Here is an 18,126-nt window from a genome sequence, read left to right on the forward strand (position 1 = left end):
CCCGAGGAAGTTTCTCTATACAAAAAATTAATTTCAACACAAATTCGGATTTTTTTTCCTCAAAACTAATTTGAGCCCAAATGACCATTTACCTTTCAAGTTCGATGAAATGATTTGTTCTAACCCTTTAAATTTAAAAAAGTCAATTTCTTACCCACAACCATCATTTCGAGAAGTTTCGAAGAATCAACAGTGACTGGTTTGGACAAGCATCAAACAGCCCACAGCCACCATTTCCAGGAGGGGGACCTTAAGAGGTTAAAGGTTTACCAAAGCTAGCATTCTGTACATGCTAGAGTGCTTCTCTTCTAAATTTCATAACAGACACAAGCAGCAAAAAATATTTACAAGGATGAAGTCTTCGGTCTCAGCACATAATCTCACACTTTGATTATATACAAGATCTCCATGTAAAGATAAATAGCGCATTTCAGTTCAGTGGTTATTCTTCTGAAAAAAGAAAAATATCTTAAGGATTCAAGACTTCAGTGACAACATTTGTCCTTTTATATTTTGATACTTCCATAATTTAGGTGCACCAAACATTCACATAGGTTCATGAGCCAAAATATGCATAAACTTTCTGTGAAACATAGAATCGAAGGAAACCCAGTTATTATCCACCAAACAAGAACTGCAACAACAAACATTTATCTGATATCCTACAACTACATTGTGAATTTGACGTATGTTTCTGGACAAACTATCCTTTGTTTACTGAGAAATCTGACCCTCCATCTTGAGCAAGGTTCTGTGTATTCACTGATAATGGTTGCTGCATGGGTGGAGTCTGATTTTTAGACCAGTTCTGTCTTTGCATTGGTTCTCCTCTCTCGACCTGCATTGTTTCTCGGCGCCTATCATACCGGGGGCGAGGCCTGTTTCGATTGTTTTGCTGCCTCTCACTGAATCTATACTGTGGCCTATGGATAACTTTCCCATCGATAAATAAATCACCTAATCATCATATCACACAAGACACAGAAAAGATTGAAAAATAATTCATTATGTGTAAAATTCAGTAAGAAGATAAGGTAGCCCCATTCCATCAAAATCCAATAAAAATAAATTTCAGAAAAATACCAACCTCCATAATCTTTGTTAGGGACATCAAGGTATGAATCTGGCAAAACCCAAAGAACGCCTGGTAGCCCTATTCCACCAGAAAAATCCGATTAAAAATCAAGCTAATGTGCACTGAAAAAGGAAACATCTAAGGCTAAATCTCGAAGGCCTAGTGACAAATCAAAGCTCATTCAATCAAACATCCAGAATTTGGGACAAACAATAGATCATTCTTCATAGAACACTTATCCCTGATTTGAATCCAATAAAGAGTAATCTAACCAACACCAGTAACCCCTCAAAGCACTAACCTTTTATACCAAATATAACTAATAAAAGCGAATTCCATCAAACAGCCATCACTGAAACAAAAATAACATGTCTAAAGACAACTCTCAATCCAACCTTCGGTGACACAACAAAATTAAATCCTCCAACATACAACAAATAAATCCAACAAAAATTCAAAATACAATGAAATAAAAGAAACCAACTACCCTAAACCCCAAACAAATTGTAAATATAATTCAATGGATTAAGAAACAACCATAACTCAAATTACTTTTAAAAAACGCCTAAAACCCTAAACCCACCAACATGAATGAGTACTACTAAAATGAATACCTTTAGCTTTGTAAGAGAGCTCTTCAGAGATCAAAGCCCCAAACCCAGTATACGTCGTTGTACAAACCGAGTATATCTTCTTCTTCGCTTCCTCCTCGCTACAACAAAACTCCAAGACACAATCAAATTTTTTTTGTTCAATTAAGAGAAAAATGAAAAAAAAAAAAGTGTCGAGTCAATACCTGCCAACAACAGCAGCAAGCGTTTTGACATAAGCGTTGATCATCTCGTCTTCAGTAGGCTTGGGATCATTAGGAAACTCCATAACAATGAGCCAGTGCTCGTAGTCGCACCCATCGAGCAAGATTGTCTCTTTCGGTGGACGGTTGCTCCAGTTGGGAGAAGGGTCGTTAAGAGGCGAGTAGCCCGACCCAGATGTTTTGAAACGGACCGGGATGCGAGCGGAGTCCGGGATGAACTGAGGATGTAGTAGCGGATTCTTGTCGAGAAGAGGCAAAGAGAAGCGAGAGATAGAGCGAGAAGAGAGTGTTCGAGAAATAACTGATGCTATTGTGCGCCGGGTAACGACGTACGCCATGTCCGCTGCGCTATAGGTCTGCGTGGTGTTTGATTACCGTCGAGGTGATTTATCTTTGGTAGCAAACCTCATTTCGCTTCCAGCTTTAAACGACGCCGTTTTACCTTTATTAGCTTATCTTTATCAAATGTTTTTTCAACTCTTGACACATAAAGTGAGTTGAGTGATCCCAAACAAAAGACTTGCTCCCAACCAAGGCATATAAAAATTTTAAAGTCTTATTTTTTAAATTTTAAAAATATAAATATTTATTTATAAATTAATTTTTTATTAAAAAATTTAGTTAGAGATAAAATAATTATTTATTAACAAAATTAAAAAATTAAAGTTTTATCACATTTTTTTTAATTGTGTTTTTTAATAGAAATTCGTCTATAAATAAGTGTTTGAGTTTTTGAAAGTTGGAGAATGAGACTTTAAGATTTCACTTATACCTTGGGTAAGAATAAGTCTTTTGGCCTTTATTGTATTCTTTTACACAATTTTATGGACTATAGGGTTATTTCTAAGGTTGGATCTAGACCGAATAAGCTCGGTTTTGCAAGTTGGTTCAATTCAATTTAAATTTTTTTAGTTTAAATTTGAATTAGACTAATTAGTTTGTTTTTAAAACTAAGCCGAATTGAAGTTATGAGGTGTTCAATTTAAGTTCGGCTTGAATTTATACCTCGAATATATAGTTCGGATTCGTGGCTTGAGTTCCGTTTTAATTCATGACTTAAATCCATAGTTTAAATTCATGGTTCGAATTTGTGATTTGAATTCGTGACTCATTTACAAAACAATATTGTTTTGTTCAGTATTAGGTAAAACGATGTTATTTTGTTAATGAATTGTAGATTCAAATCACAAATCAATTCACAAATTAGAGCTATAGATTCGAACCATAAATTCAAGTCAAATTTGAGCCAAACAGAACTGAATTATTTTATATTTGAATTGAACCCAAAGCACCTTTAATTTTGGCTCAATGAACTATAATTAAACTCGATTGAAACATTTTTCATTTGAGTCGAACTCGATTAAGGAGCGTTTGAACTTGGTCCAATTTGTATCCACGCTTTGTTTCTTTCTTCATTGATCAGGTATTTTACATGTACTTTCTCATTTCTATTGTGCAACAACAATTTGTAAACAAAAATTCTGCAGAAATTATTTGTAGGACTGGTAGCTTGTTGCTGAATCTGATGGTGCTTGGTCCTGATGAGACTTAATTAAATACAGAAGTTATAGCATTGCAAAATTTTGAAAAATTCATATTGGTATATAAACCTATAATTCTGACACTTCCAACAGCTTTTAGCTATCACTGGAGGGATTCCAGAGAGTGTAACCAAAGGGGCTGCGAGGGCCAACCTCCCAATTGTTTGGTACAAATAAGTTTCAACTTAGAAACTGGAAGTTAATATTTCTAGTCCATGAACAACACCCTTCACATTGAAATGGCCTTGGCCTCGAGTTTCCCTTTTGATATATTGCATATTAATGTCAGCCAGGTGAATGTTCTCGCAAGGAACCCCAGAACTGCATAACAAACTTACCCCAGTTTGTGTGTTGTATGTCCCTGTGATGTTCTTGAAGTACATGTTACTTATTTTCACTTTAGACGGCTGAAAATACCAAAAATCATTGAAACAGAATCAATCAGTTAGCTGAATGTAACAAAAAGCATATAAAAGATGCAGAGTTTCATAGATATTTACCCCAGAATCTTCGCAGCTACCCGATGGACAGTATTCTTGATCTATAATTATGGGGTTTGAGACGTTGATCATGACAATATCCTCGAATGTAAAGTTGGATGCGACACTTTCCGGAGATCCAGGCCAGGTCTTTACCCTCACTCCATTTTGAGTGTTACTGATTGTGCAGTTTCTCACGACGACTCCCACCACATCTGCTTCATTTTGGTACTTGCCAAGGCTGCCAACACTGCCGAATTGCATAACCCAAAAGTCATTCATATTGTTATGAATGTTACCACTGAATCTGAAACCACATAAGAAGCTGAATTGTACCTGATTCCGTGGCCTGGACCGCATCGAATATCAGAAACAGAGATGTTGATGCTGCCGGGTCCAAAGGAGACACAGTCATCTCCCACTCCAATATCAGCAGAAACAATGTTGATGTTGGTGGATTCATGAAAATGAATACCATCAGTATTTGGACTGTCCCCAGGAGCTTTAATGTTCACATTGTACATGTCCATTTGATCGCAGTTATTGAAACTGATATGGAAGGCCTTGCTGTTTGTTACAGTAATGTCGCTAATAGTTCCATTTGAAACATTGTTGAATTTCACCGACTGCATCAATTATATGGTAAACAAGATTAACATGTTTTCAATACAAATTAAGCAAATATTTTCACAATATTTAATACAAACTTACTGTAATCAACCGGTCGCAATTTGCCGACTGCACACAGCTTTCCTGTTTCCAGGCGTCTAGACCTCCCTGGCCATCTAAAATGGCCTCATCATTGTCACCAATGAGGTTGAAACCGTGAAGATTATTGAAAACAATCCAATCATCTGCAGGATAGGCACTGAGATGAGGTACAGCAAGCAGAGTCCCTCTTATCCGAACGTTTGGAGGCTGGCTTTTATGGCAAGGGCCGCTAAAAGTTATTGGACCAAGAAGAAATTTACCCTCTGGTATGTAAAAGGTGGAGCTTCCACCATGGTCACATGCAGCTTCCCAGGCTGTTAAGAATGCCTACATGTTTTCATCATAGTGAAACTTGTCATTAGAGTAAAAATAATACATTACAATGACAACACAAAGATTATTGAGGTCAACGGTGATTTGTACTCTCCAATTACCTGCTTGAGGTTTGGTAAAAGCACCGAGTAGACCCAAAAGTTCTTAATATATGGCCCAGTCATATTTCCCACCCAAGGTTTAATGAAATGACAAAATCCTAATAAGTTTGAAAAAACCAATTTTTCACCCATATGTTAAAATCAACTGTTAATTTTATCGGTTCAAAGGTGTTTATATTATTTTGTCTCATAATACGAAATGTAAGTGTCATTTTTTTAAAATTTACCAAGGGTAAATGGACATTTTTCCTGTTTTGTTCAAGAAATTATCATATTTATTTCATGTATTTATCATCTTAATAGTTTTAATATGATATTTATGTCTTTAATTTATTACATTTTATAATTTCTATTCATTTCTCTAACGGTGTAATTATAATTTTTAAAACTATTGAAGGGTATATTAAAATTAAAAATTTAAAAAAATCTCAAACTTTTTCATAATTTTAAAACCTCCTAAAATTAAAAAAAACTACAATTCAACCCAAACATACTATTAATGTCATTTATATCTCTATATATATTTGTAATAATAATTTTCTATTTTTAATTAAAATTAATATAGATTAAAGTATAAAAATTATTTAATAAAATTTTAGGATACAATGTTATTTAATTAAGAGGTTTTTTTGACTTTTTAATATTTTTATAACAAATTTGATATATGAGTGAACAGTTGATTTTTTCAAATTTAAACCTTTTGAGAATATGTCATTTGGCCTAATATAAAACACACCGTCAACAAATTGAATAAAATAAACAAGGACGTACTGAAGTACTGTCTGTCTCTCCATCAGCCACTGCTCCATACTCTGTGACATGAAAAATTGCTCCCGGAAAATTTTTATCTGGTGAAGGAGGAGGCGGCAGGCGAGGAGATGGTACAGGCCGGGATTTGGACTTATGAGCTGAAGAACACTTGCGGCACTTAGCTTGGACTACCACTGTACTATCCATATAAAAACATGTTAAATAAAAAATAGCTATACTTCTGAAGGTCCTGAATGCCGCCATTGTAATTTCTCGATGAATTGTTATATCTTGTAAGCTCCCTGGTATAATGACCGCAAAGCTTCAAAGCCTTGATTATCTAATATAGCATTATAAAGAAAGCTGCAAGTTTCTCATATATAAAGCCTCTACGTTCATTACCCCACTGCAATATAATATATATTCATGGCTGAGCAATCAGTTTTATGCAGAGGGTTTTGTTATTATAATCATATTGTTCTTCAGGAAGTGTAATTCTTGATAAATTATAAAGGCATGCATTAGATTTTTGAAATTAAATTCTATTGGGAATTGTCCTCGAGGATCTATAATTCTTGGAAAATTCTAAAAGCAAAGGGATGGTGATTTAATAATTCAAAGGGGTGTGAAAAACAAAAACAGAAACAAAAACGCTAAAATTTAATTAGTTGTCTAACGTGCGGCTTTATATTTATTTAGTGAAAAGAAAAGAAACATCTGGGTTGCTTCATGCTAATTTCTTGGTTCCGGTGGAAGTTGGGGGCTAGAGCTGGCTTAATCTGAACCGGATACACACACACACGGAAGATACGCGGAATTATGCATTTTTTTTTAGGAATTGCAGTACAATATTCTCCCGACCTGAGAGATTTCTGCAGGTGTTTACCTCATGAACTAACTGTCAATATTTCAATTTATGGAAGAATAAACATTCTAATTAATATCTCTTCACACAAATTCATTGATTTTCTTTTTTTAATTTTTTTGAGATTCTAGACGGATGAACGCCTTGATTTATTGCATGGGTAGGAAACACAGAAACCCACTGCGTTTCCGAAACGTTTGTTTTTTTGAAGGCTCCAAAATATACTCAAAAAAAGCAAAAATACCCATCTTTATCAGCACAAAGCAAAAATACCAAGTTATGTAAATTGACAAAAATGCCCTTATATAAATAGATAAAATAAACCCCCAATTTCCTCAAAATCAATGTTCAAATTCGGGGAAAATTATGTCTCCCACACAGCTTCCATGAGGCACACGAGATCGGTTTTTCTTTGGTTATTTTTCTAGTTTTTCGACAAGGAAAATAGTCAACAAGATTAGTACAACGTTCTTTGTCATGTTTTAATCATTTTGGTGTTGAAATTTTATTGATTAGATGGAGATTTTGGATAGTTTTAGTTAGGGTTTTTGGTTTTGAACATTTGATTTTATGAGTAAATTTTTCCTTGTTTTGGGTTAATTGATTAAGGGCTATTATGTTAGAGTAGACGTAGATTCGTTTTTTTTTTTGCTGAAATGTAGTCGGAAAATAAAATTTTGATTGGGAAATATGGATCTTGAGGGTTGGCTGTAACATCCCTGGTCCAATAACCCGACCCACTGTCAAGATATTGTCCACTTTGGACACACAGTTCATCATGGTTTTGTTATTGGGCTTTGCAACCCAAAACGCGTCTTTACAGTTTAAGGAGCTCATAGGGTATTTAACCACTCAAATTCTCCCACCACTAACCAATGTGAGATACATAGATAGACCCAACATCTCTCCTGTGCTTTGTCGATGTGAGATTCGCCTAAGGTATCACATACACCCCCCCTTACGGGACTCAACGTCTTCGTTGAGGTTTATCCCACCATCGTTCAAGAGGACACGCGGAGCTGCTCTGATACCATTTGTAACATCCCTGGTCCAATAACCCGGCCCACTGTCAAGATATTGTCCACTTTGGACACACAGTCCATCATGGTTTTGCTATTGGGCTTTGCAACCCAAAACGCGTCTTTACAGTTTAAGGAGCTCACAGGGTATTTAACCACTCAAATTCTCCCACCACTAACCGATGTGGGATACATAGATAGACCCAGCATCTCTCCCGTGCTTTGTCGATATGGGATTCGCCTAAGGTATCACATTGACACTCCACCTCAAGGAATCTCGATGTGGATAATCTTCCTTCAGGGTTGAGAGAGACTTTAGGTAATCTCAACAAAAGAGGAAAATTGCGATATTTTAAACAATAACCTTCTTTGGGGAATCTTGAGAGACTTTAGGGAACCTCAGGGGCATTCATGAGATGGGGGAAATTTTTTATTTTTTAAATAGTGAAACTCAAGGAACTCATGGGTGGGAGAAAATTGTGAATTTTTAAACAGTATTGATATTTAAGGGTGCAAATTACGAGTTTAGGGGGCAAATTGATATTGTTTCTATTCCAGGGTTTTTTGATATATAGTTTTCAAATTTTAGGTTTGTTTCTTCAATTTTGCCCATTTTAGAGTTTTTCAACATGTAGTTTTGAAATTTTAGGTCTAATTTTTAATTTTTCTCATTTTAGAATTTTTTAACTTATAGTTTTCGAATTTTAGGTTCGATTTTCGATTTATCCCATTTTAGGTTTTTTTCAATATGTAGTTTTCGAATTTCAAATATGTTTTTTTAATTTTTCCCATTCTAAGGATTTTTTAACGTGTAATTTTTGAAATTAGTCTGATTTTTGATTTATCGCATTTTAGGAGTTTTTGACATGTAGTTTTTGAATTTTAAATTTGTTTTTTTAATTTTTCCCATTCCAAAGGTTTTTCAATGTATAGTTTTCAAATTTCAGGTCTAATTTTTTATTTATCCCATCCTAGAATTTTTCAACATTTAGATTTCAAATTTTAGACTTTTATTTTCATTTCGAGGGTTTTTCGACAAGTAGTTTTTGAATTTCAAATTTGTTTTTTCAATTTTTCCCATTCTAGTAGTTTTTTGATGTGTAAGTTTTGAATTTCAAGCCTCTTTTTTCAATTTTTCCCATTCTAAGGTTTTTTATGTATAGTTTTCAAATTTCAGGTTTGTTTTTTCAAAATTTCCTATTTTAGGGGTTTTTTAGCGTATAGTTTTCGAATTTCAGGTCTGTTTTTTTAATTTTTCCCATTTCAAGGGTTTTTCGATTTGTAGGATTTGAATTTGAGGTTTGTTTTTTTTTTCTAATTTTTTCAAAAATAGATAGATTATAGATATGCATTTTATATTGATTTTAAATCTTATGTTTGTATATATGAAATTCTTATCAAAATTTTCATTATAATAATTGCTTTTTTACATGAAGTTTCCCAAAAAGGAAAACTTGAGTACCCAAGGAGAGAATTAAGAATCCCTAATGAGACGCAACACTTTTGGATAGAGGTGACATCATGTCTGTAGCTAAATGCCCCAAGATAAAATTCACGTTGACATGATAATAGTTGAAGTTGTTTAAACGGACGTGTTTTGGGCATTTTCTTCACTTACAAGACATAAGATTTAGTGGAGTGTTGATACACTTCTTGTTAAGACAGTTGTACTCGGGTAATGCAAGAAATTAGTTCTGGTTTTGGATTAATGGAGTTGATGTGAGGTTCAATCCATTTGAGTTTGCACTTATTATCGAGCTACTCTTCAATCAGTCCACTGATATAGGGATATATATTCTATGGGGTATCAAAGATAGGATTTGGGACATCTATTTTTAAGAAAGTCAGAAAGTGAAATACAAAGATTTGGAGCAAGTTTTTGCAGCGAGACCATGAGGGAATGATGATATTGACAACATTAAATTGGTGCTTTTGTATTGCCTTCATATGGTGTTACTAAGGAATGTAAATAAAAGAAGATATCTTCATAGTATCTCTAGTTGGTTGATCATTTAGACATATTTAATTTTTACTAGTTGGATGTATGGTAGGATATGACTTACCAACTATGTGTCAGGTGACTGAGAGGATATGCTCTGATCAAATAAATGATCTACATAAGGACAATATCTATGGGTTCTTGCTTGCATTCCAAGTAAGTATATAATTGTGACTAATTTTTGTTGTTTACCAAGAAAAAAATATTAATTATGATTATTATTGATGGAATTTAAATATTGATTTGACATTGCAGTTTTGGATATACAAGAAGATAGACACACTGTATAATTGGGTGGTTTTAATTGATGTTGAGGCATTCTCCCGCATATTCAGGTGGTAGATAAGAGAGATCCACTTGATGAAGTTATTTGTAAATTATATTCTCTGAAGATGAAGTCTGTAATTGTTAATTGATTAGTTGATTGATTAATTAATTAATTGATTCAAAATGTTTATTCATATATTTTAATGAGCAAAATGATGTAACTTACTCAATTGTTCTTTCAAAAAACGAGAAGGCTACAACTTGGTATACCAATGTCGTTGCCTAATGAATATGATGAGTCCCCAGTCTTCCTCCTTGACATCCACCTCATCAGGAGACGACGTATCTACTCCTCTTGAGGTTTCTTCTTTTGTCGTGCCACTTGTCGACATTCAGGGCCTGAGCCTAGTATTTGTGTTAATGTTCAACCTTGGCCATTAAGCCCATTTCTGATCCTAATATTTTGGCCCCATGATATTGTACTTAGGGTTGAAACAGAATTGAGTTGACTTGGGCTTAAAAGTCAACTCGATTAGATTTTACTTGGTTTAAATTTCTTTACTTCAAATATAAACCGAGTTCAAGTTAAAAGATTTGACTTATTTTAAAATTGAGCTTAACTTGAGCTACAAAGAGTTTGACTCTATTTGACTCATGAATTGGATAAATGGCTCGATCCGAATTATATTAAATAATTATTAAATGATGTCATTTTATCAATAAGCCACAAATTCAAACCACGAATTTGAGCCACATATCCAAATCATGAATTTGAGCCATAAATTCAAGTCAAACTCAAATCAAACTATTTTCATTCGAATCGAACTCAAACCACCTTTAATGTTGGCTTGACAAATTTGAGTTGAACTCAAGCCATGAAGTGTTCAGGTTTGAGTCGACTTGTATCCACCCTCAATTGTACTCATTCAATCCCCTTTGATGTTACATTAGCTCAATGGGGCAATCTTATATTGGATTGGATCAGATCTCTCGTTATCTGAATGACAAGATGAGTCATCTAGAGGACATGCTGACCCATATTTGCTCATATATTATTGTCTAAGTGGAAATTTGTAATTATGTGTTATGTAAATTTTATTTAACTTTGAGTTATAGTAACTCTGTATATTGACTCGTATATCTTGTTATAGCCTTCTCATGAGGGTGATGACAGACTTTTGCCTGTGGGCCACGTTATGACATCTCCTCTTCTAACCGAGGTTTGCAATAATTTCTTATGACAACCTATTTGTGTTGTTATTGATAATTAACCATTTATTATTAATCTTCAAACATGGTATTGGACATGAGATATCATCGGTTGAGGGTTTTCCATGTATATCATCCCTGATCATGAAGGTAAGTACTCGATTGTTCTTAAGTTGGTTAAATGCAATTCAATCTAACAAGTTGATTAATATAATTTTTTTTGTCATCTTTTTAGGATGAACGTTTGTTCCTTATTGCAGAACTCCGGTGATTAACATTACCTCTCGGGGGACGATGTGATTGATGTCCTATCATAAGGATATCTTGATGAGGTATATACATAAATAAATGTTTATATTTATATATGTTGGCCAATTATTACAATTGAAGGCTAATAGTAAACATTATGTTCCTTTTTCAGAGGGTACAAATGATCAACTTGATAGCCCAAGAGGATTCCCAGGCTAAACCTCTACCTCTTTACATGCAAAAGGTAACATTACCCATTCCACCATGTGTGTTAATTAAGATTAATTATTTATTTAACAAATTTCTTTATTTATACAATTTGTGTGGACCGATCATGATTAAGTTGTCAAGAAAGGTTTGCTTGTTTGTACCCCATACATGAACCTATTGAAATTGAGGGTCAGATGAGTCATTCGTACAATTCTAGCTATGGTCGTTGAGCGTGAAGAAGGATTCCAAAAGTGTTATGGGACAACTCGAAGATCTAATGAGCAAGAGGTATACACTATCGGAGTAAAGTCAAAAATAGCCTTTTAAAGCATGATTGTAGAGCTGTGTTAGTGGTTGACCGATGATGCAACTTGGTGGGTGCACTTTTTTGTAATATGAAAAAAAAAAATCAGCACATTTATTATTAAATAAGTGTACAAAAGCATGGTTAATTAAATAACTAGTCTTAAAACTATACATAATTGCATGGTTTCTCTTCTCGTAAAACCATTGTCATAAGATGCCTTGAATGAATTCGACCAACATCAAGATAGGCAAACCCTGTGCGTGTTTGACAAGTGCATTGAATGACTCTGTGATGTTAGTTGTCGTTATATTATACATGTGACCTGGAAAATATGCCCTACTTTATCAATGATACCTTACCTCATATAGGTAATCCTTATCTTCCAAATGCATCTCATCATGACCTCAAAATCTACTTCTGTATAGGTCTTCGCTACTTTGTAGTATAAACATGTGACTTTAGAGTTACGCTTGTACTTTGATCGCATGTTACAAAAAAGGTGATGACAACAACATTTATGGTGTACATTTGGATGGCATGATGTCGATATTAGATTATTGCCAACTCTAGTACTTTAGTAATGAAATCTTTAAGCTATGTAAAAAACTAAGACCACGTTGGATGATTTTCCTTTCTTTCTATGCAGAAAGCTATTAGATATATCCGATTATTACTATCTAAGTCCAATGTGAGAAATAAATAACCCAAATATCGACTATTTAAGAAAACAACATCAATGCAAATTACTGGTCGAATGTGTCATTGAAATGTATGGATGCGACAACTTAATGCCATGAAAAAATACTGAAAGCAATGCTCATTGTCCATTTGTATATGCATCACGGTACTTGGATTAACACACTTTAAATTGGAGCAATAATTTGGTAAAAGCATAAATAACTCTTTCGGTGAGCCCTATAATGACTGTAATGCCCAATTTCTTGCCCTCCAAGCCTATGAATATGATTTATAAATTTTATAACTATCAATGATGTCGATAATGATCTCCTTAGACTAATAAATATGATCAACCAGCACAAACTTTGACTTCAGTAATTGGCCTAAAGCTTGAGTCCTAGTTTACCTATGATGTGGTTTTATCTGATCTCTTGAACATGTGTGTATGAGATTCATAAAACGGACTTGGAATAAGTTAGTGAGTTTTAATCTTTTTCCCTTTGCCTCCCATTGGCATTGTAGATCAATGTACTTAATCTCTCATCTCCTTATGTCTGACTTGAACATGTTGTACGAAAATCTTTTCTTCAACGCAAATTGAGCTATTGCATCTATGAAGTGTTTTTTATTATTAAATAAGTCATCAATTTTTACAGAATTCCTTTCTCACACCGATCCTACATTACTTGATGTTGTTGTTGTTGTTGATGTTGAAGGTTGCACAAGAAAATTAGGTAGCCACTTAAATGGATTAATGGATACATTATTGAAAAATGTTCCAATATAATTTCTGCCACCTTGTGAGAATTTGTAAACTAGAAATTACTTATATCATAGTTAACAAGTGATATCTCCTTGAAGTTGAACTCATTAAGAGGAACATCAACCATCTTATTCCTATCAAAGTTACCCTAATTTGAAACTCTCTCTTAGTCTCCATGGACCCATTCTTCAGCTATATATAATGCATCATTATGAAAATCTGGCAAGTCTTCCTTATTAGATTCCTATTTCAGTTCACCACCATCTTTGCCATTGTTTTCTTCTTCTCCTTATGCTTTGATAAGGGTGCATGTAACAAAAATTGGAATACATTACTCGAAGTATTTAGACATGTTAATAAGACCCTTGACATCTTTATCATTTTTGATTTTTATTAAACGTTCCAGGTCAAGACATTTCGATTATGTATAACTGAATGTTGTTCAAGGTTAGATTGATACCACACTTTTCATTCAACAACTAGATAATATTTTAAGTGTCGTTTTCTCTAGAATTTTAACCACTCTTCTATGACCTCCAACATATTTTATTTTATTTTGATTACTTTAAATTCATTCTCTTTCATAATAAACAACAACATAACCAACCAATTTAATAATCAATTCTACAATAATCAATATCCGTTAAAAAGAATTTTTATTCAAAAAATCCACATTAAACTATACCAATGTAATCAACATTATTTCATAAGTTTAAATTTTACATGATTAATTTGATATGAATTTTATTATTAATTTACCTCCAAAGCATAAAATATCATAATACCCCCACATCGTTAAATATCAATATCACTATATTTGCTTAGTCTTTTCATTGTTTTAAAAGGGGTTCATACAAATTTCCAGATTCTATAATTGTTTAAAATAAGATATGGATTTTGGAAATCCAATATGCAGGTGCAGCCACATGAATACTATTTTATTATTTCAACTTGTTGACATATTTTTGAGCCCCGTTTTGTTGCTGGCACGGTACTGTTGCATCATTGTTAAGTGTTTTGGAAATATGTACCGGAATTTATTTTATTTTTTGCTAATATTGGAGTTTAAACCATGAAAAATATGATAAGGGTTTATATTTTGCTCTCCATCAATGTGAAACAAGTGGGGATTAGGTACATAGAATCCTTTATTATTGTTGGCTGATAAATATACTTGTCTTTAGATGCTTTTACAATTTGAATTGAAATAGTAATATAAATTTATTATATGCTGCAGTTTATAGATCACCCTGTAAAGCTCTTCAGTCAAACGGAATTATTGGGCAATGGAATATTTAATTTATATTTGATGTGTTGACGGATTCTAGGTTTGATTAGTGGTGGCAATTGATCGTATTTATTTCATTTTATGGGTTAAAGTTCTCTTGTTTGAACTTTCAAATTGTTTTTTTTTGTTTTTTTCATGACTCATGTGATGAGAGCGAGGGAATTAATTAACTCGATTTTCTAAATTTGTTGGCTTAATTAATTAATATCGAACACTCTCCTCTCACCTTATAGAATTTCGGTCAAAATTCAACAATTAGTGATGCATTATGTTATTAAATTAATATAATAGTAATAAGTTCAGAAAACTAATTAAATAATAGAAATAATATTACCCTATCATTAATTTAAAATTATATAATTATATAATATATGAGTTTATATAGTTTTATTGTTGAATAAAATGTATATTCCACTTTTGCCATTAAACTTTCAAATTAAAGAATTCATATTACCACTAGTGTTTTCGGAACTGAAGCAAATGTTGACATGGTGGAGGGGATGGTATGGTTTAACCAGCCATCAAATTGGTTAACTCGTTGTTTAAGTAGTCAACTATTTAATTAACTTAAACTATATGATATATACATGAGGAAACCTAATGGCAAGGTGGTGGAGATTGCATTCCATGATACCCAACTTTAGCATTAAGACATGAAGATGATAATGGCACGTTGCTTTGATTTCCACTGTAACGCAAATTAATGTTGCTCAGTTCAACATTTGTGCACGGATTCTGTTTACTGCACGCCAAATCCACTGCAACTTCCGATACTGACGTCCCTGTAATGTTTAAGAAATGAACATGGCTGATCTTTATTATTGAATCCTGCAGATACAAACTTAAATTAGAACCCAGAAATGAAATTTTGTGAAGACTGATTAAGTTTCATGAATTACCAATTACCTTATGTTCACTTTCATAAAATTGATTTATGATGATCGGGTTCTTAACATTTCTCATGAAGATGTTCTGGAAAATCATATGTCTAGCTTGACTCGGAGTTTTCCCTACATTTGTTTTGATTCTAAGGCCATTGTCTGTGCCTACTAAGGTGCATTCTTTGACGCTGATCCTTGTCACATCTTCCTCATTTTCGTACTTGCCGAGGCTACCAACACTGCTATATGCAGCAAAAGTTAAAAGAAAATTCTCAGGCACTGTAAATTAAGCAATAAGTGAGCAATTTTTGTACCTTATTCCATGTCCAGGCCCGCAAGTAACCTTGCTGATGGTGACGTTGCTGGATCCTCGAATCATACCAACACAATCGTCTCCGGTTCCGATGACGCTTTTGGATATCTTCACCAAACTGGATTGGCTGATATGAATGCCATCTGTGTTGGGGCTGTCGGCTGGAGCAGTGATAACGAGTTTTGCAAGCCTAATATTCTCGCAGTGAGTAATGAAGTAATGGAACCCTTTGCTATTAAGGGATGTTATTCCTCTTACAATTGCGTTTTTCACATTAGAAAATTGTACATTCTGCAGCAAGAAGGAGAAGAACGAAATTAAGATTGATTAATTCATAAGAGAATTGAAATTGATTATGATTTTGGAGCTAGTTTGATTACCGCCGGGAGACGTTGGCCAACAGCATCGTTGCTTTTTCCTGTGTCACGGTACTTCCAAGCGGCGGGACCTTGGCCGTCCAAAGTGCCCTTTCCAGTAACTATCAAGCCATTTATGTCATTGAAATTGACCCATTCTTCTCCTTCTCCTGGATATAAAGAAATATCAGTGCTTGCTTTAATGGTGGCGTGAATGTGAACGGATAGAGGAGCTGTGTTTTTGCATGGACCCATAAATGTTACGGGGCCAACAACAAAGGTCCCCCTGGGTATAAGAAGCCTCGCTTTCCCCTCATGTTGGCATGCTGCTTGAAATGCGTGAAAAAATGCCTGCAATTGTAAACCCACATTGAAATTATTCAGTGAACTTCTTCAATTCAATTGGAAGAAATATTACACTTGCTAAAGTTGATTAATTTCATTTTGATTACCACGCGGTTAGCATCGTCTCCATCTTCAGTTTGAACTTCCTTGTCACCAAGTTTTGCGCCATAGTCTAACACGTTAAAAAGTTTCTCGTCAGGATCCCAAGCCCCTCGCACCGTAGAATTTGCCTGGCTTTTAATTTGGGAGGCATTAAAAAGAGCTAAACACAAGAGAAGAATGACATTTGTGCGAGTTCTTGTTATGATGAAGGCCACTGAACCCGAGCTCGCACGAGGCATTTTTTTTTATATATAATTCTTTATATATAATAATATAAAGAATTAGAAAAGAGCCTCCAATATAGTTCTCCACGGTAGTCCCTAAATTCTTAGCTTATTTTAGTGAAATGAAGGCTTATATATCCTCAGAAGCTGTTAGTTGGTTGATGAATTGGTGGTAAATTTAGTGATGCTTTTCATGCATGTATATACAAATATAGGAGTTTCTCCGATTGTGGGTGCTATTTCTTCTGCGTAAATCCCTCTTTTAGCACCAATTCACTACCACCCCATTACCAAACAATGGAAAGACCAAGAAGATTCTTTTAATTAATGACCATCATTAATAGTTGCTTTGTTGGAAGAGGTATAAAGAAGTTCACTGTGATCAGAGTCTAGATAATATTAAGAAAGTCATTAGGCAATCACACAGCAAGATTATGAGCACATTTCTTTTATTAATTCAAGGTTTTATATGTGTTTTTGGTTTAAAAAGCAAGTATATTAATATTCGTATGTATGGAACATTTGGCAGCCCAGCATCCAATTGTTTTAGAGAAGCAAAAACTAGCTAGGGCTTGCATTATTATAACCGTTAACTGATAACATAGCAGAGCGGACAAAAGATTAGATGATGGACTTCTTGCTCTTCGAAAAAAAATCATTTTACACATGTTTTCATTAATATTTATATTGTTAGACAAAATATTCTTGATTATGGGGAATTTTAATTGGCCATTCTCTAATTTAAAATACTTGAATGTATTTTCAGTATCCCTTCAGTTTATTCAGTTATATAGTGCCATAATTATTCATACAAACCATATTTTTAAAGCTATGAGAAACGATTTTCACAATTTGTTTCTATTAAATGCTTTACCCCAATCACGGACCCGCCACAATAGTTGGAAGGGAGTCCAAATCTAGTTTCAAATGTATATTGATTTTAACGTATTATCTATTTTGGACATACATTAAAAAGGCTATCTAACCGTTGGAATACTTTGGAATTAATGTAAAAAGAGTGAGAAGTTTATAAGACTGCAAGTTCCCAACAGCCCGGATATATTAACTACATAATTTGAGAGCACAAACAAAGCTCTCTCTGCAGAGTTCAACATAGTTACATAGATACTCGACTTCAGATTTTATATGACTTTAACCAAGATAAAACTCTACTCCTTAATTACTTAAACAAAACTAAGGGAGAGGCATTTGGTATATAACAAAGACATACACAAAACTATGGGAAA

At 33.9% G+C, this 18,126-nt stretch overlaps 3 protein-coding genes across 3 annotated transcripts; all 3 read right to left on the bottom strand.

Annotated features, from left to right (window-relative positions):
- Positions 1 to 484: 484 nt before the first annotated feature.
- On the bottom strand, positions 485 to 2,304 carry LOC123211331 (multiple organellar RNA editing factor 3, mitochondrial-like). Its single transcript, XM_044629984.1, has 4 exons — positions 1,872 to 2,304; positions 1,690 to 1,787; positions 1,088 to 1,153; positions 485 to 957 (listed from the first exon to the last, which is right to left on the bottom strand). Exons 1-4 carry the CDS (start codon positions 2,225 to 2,227, stop codon positions 704 to 706), a joined length of 774 nt encoding a protein of 257 aa, XP_044485919.1. The 5' UTR covers positions 2,228 to 2,304; the 3' UTR covers positions 485 to 703.
- A 1,253-nt stretch (positions 2,305 to 3,557) lies between these two features.
- Positions 3,558 to 10,346, bottom strand: LOC123211593 (exopolygalacturonase-like). Its single transcript, XM_044630394.1, has 6 exons — positions 10,225 to 10,346; positions 5,826 to 6,003; positions 4,621 to 4,947; positions 4,246 to 4,535; positions 3,931 to 4,159; positions 3,558 to 3,837 (listed from the first exon to the last, which is right to left on the bottom strand). The coding sequence occupies exons 1-6, from the start codon at positions 10,344 to 10,346 to the stop codon at positions 3,616 to 3,618; spliced, it is 1,368 nt and encodes a 455-aa protein (XP_044486329.1). The 3' UTR covers positions 3,558 to 3,615.
- A 4,875-nt stretch (positions 10,347 to 15,221) lies between these two features.
- Positions 15,222 to 16,962, bottom strand: LOC123212509 (exopolygalacturonase-like). Its single transcript, XM_044631671.1, has 5 exons — positions 16,661 to 16,962; positions 16,233 to 16,559; positions 15,854 to 16,143; positions 15,565 to 15,778; positions 15,222 to 15,486 (listed from the first exon to the last, which is right to left on the bottom strand). Exons 1-5 carry the CDS (start codon positions 16,892 to 16,894, stop codon positions 15,256 to 15,258), a joined length of 1,296 nt encoding a protein of 431 aa, XP_044487606.1. The 5' UTR covers positions 16,895 to 16,962; the 3' UTR covers positions 15,222 to 15,255.
- Between the last annotated feature and the right edge of the window lie 1,164 nt (positions 16,963 to 18,126).

Source organism: Mangifera indica, chromosome 3 (assembly GCF_011075055.1).
Source record: "Mangifera indica cultivar Alphonso chromosome 3, CATAS_Mindica_2.1, whole genome shotgun sequence".
In the NCBI taxonomy this organism is placed as follows: Eukaryota; Viridiplantae; Streptophyta; class Magnoliopsida; order Sapindales; family Anacardiaceae; genus Mangifera; species Mangifera indica.

Excerpts from the sequence above, each read along its gene's own strand:
- LOC123211331 (XM_044629984.1), bottom strand. The coding sequence starts at position 2,227 with ATGGCGTACGTCGTTACCCGGCGCACAATAGCATCAGTTATTTCTCGA. Across the intron at positions 1,788-1,871 it reads CTTGCTGCTGTTGTTGGCAG|CGAGGAGGAAGCGAAGAAGA; the intron begins GTATTGACTCGA and ends GTTTTGTTGTAG. Across the intron at positions 1,154-1,689 it reads GCTCTCTTACAAAGCTAAAG|GGCTACCAGGCGTTCTTTGG; the intron begins GTATTCATTTTA and ends CTGGTGGAATAG.
- LOC123211593 (XM_044630394.1), bottom strand. The coding sequence starts at position 10,346 with ATGTCGACAAGTGGCACGACAAAAGAAGAAACCTCAAGAGGAGTAGAT. Across the intron at positions 4,536-4,620 it reads ATTGCGACCGGTTGATTACA|TCGGTGAAATTCAACAATGT; the intron begins GTAAGTTTGTAT and ends TAATTGATGCAG. Across the intron at positions 4,160-4,245 it reads GGTCCAGGCCACGGAATCAG|TGTTGGCAGCCTTGGCAAGT; the intron begins GTACAATTCAGC and ends GCAATTCGGCAG.
- LOC123212509 (XM_044631671.1), bottom strand. The coding sequence starts at position 16,894 with ATGCCTCGTGCGAGCTCGGGTTCAGTGGCCTTCATCATAACAAGAACT. Across the intron at positions 15,779-15,853 it reads GGGCCTGGACATGGAATAAG|TGTTGGTAGCCTCGGCAAGT; the intron begins GTACAAAAATTG and ends TGCATATAGCAG. Across the intron at positions 15,487-15,564 it reads TTTATGAAAGTGAACATAAG|GATTCAATAATAAAGATCAG; the intron begins GTAATTGGTAAT and ends TTGTATCTGCAG.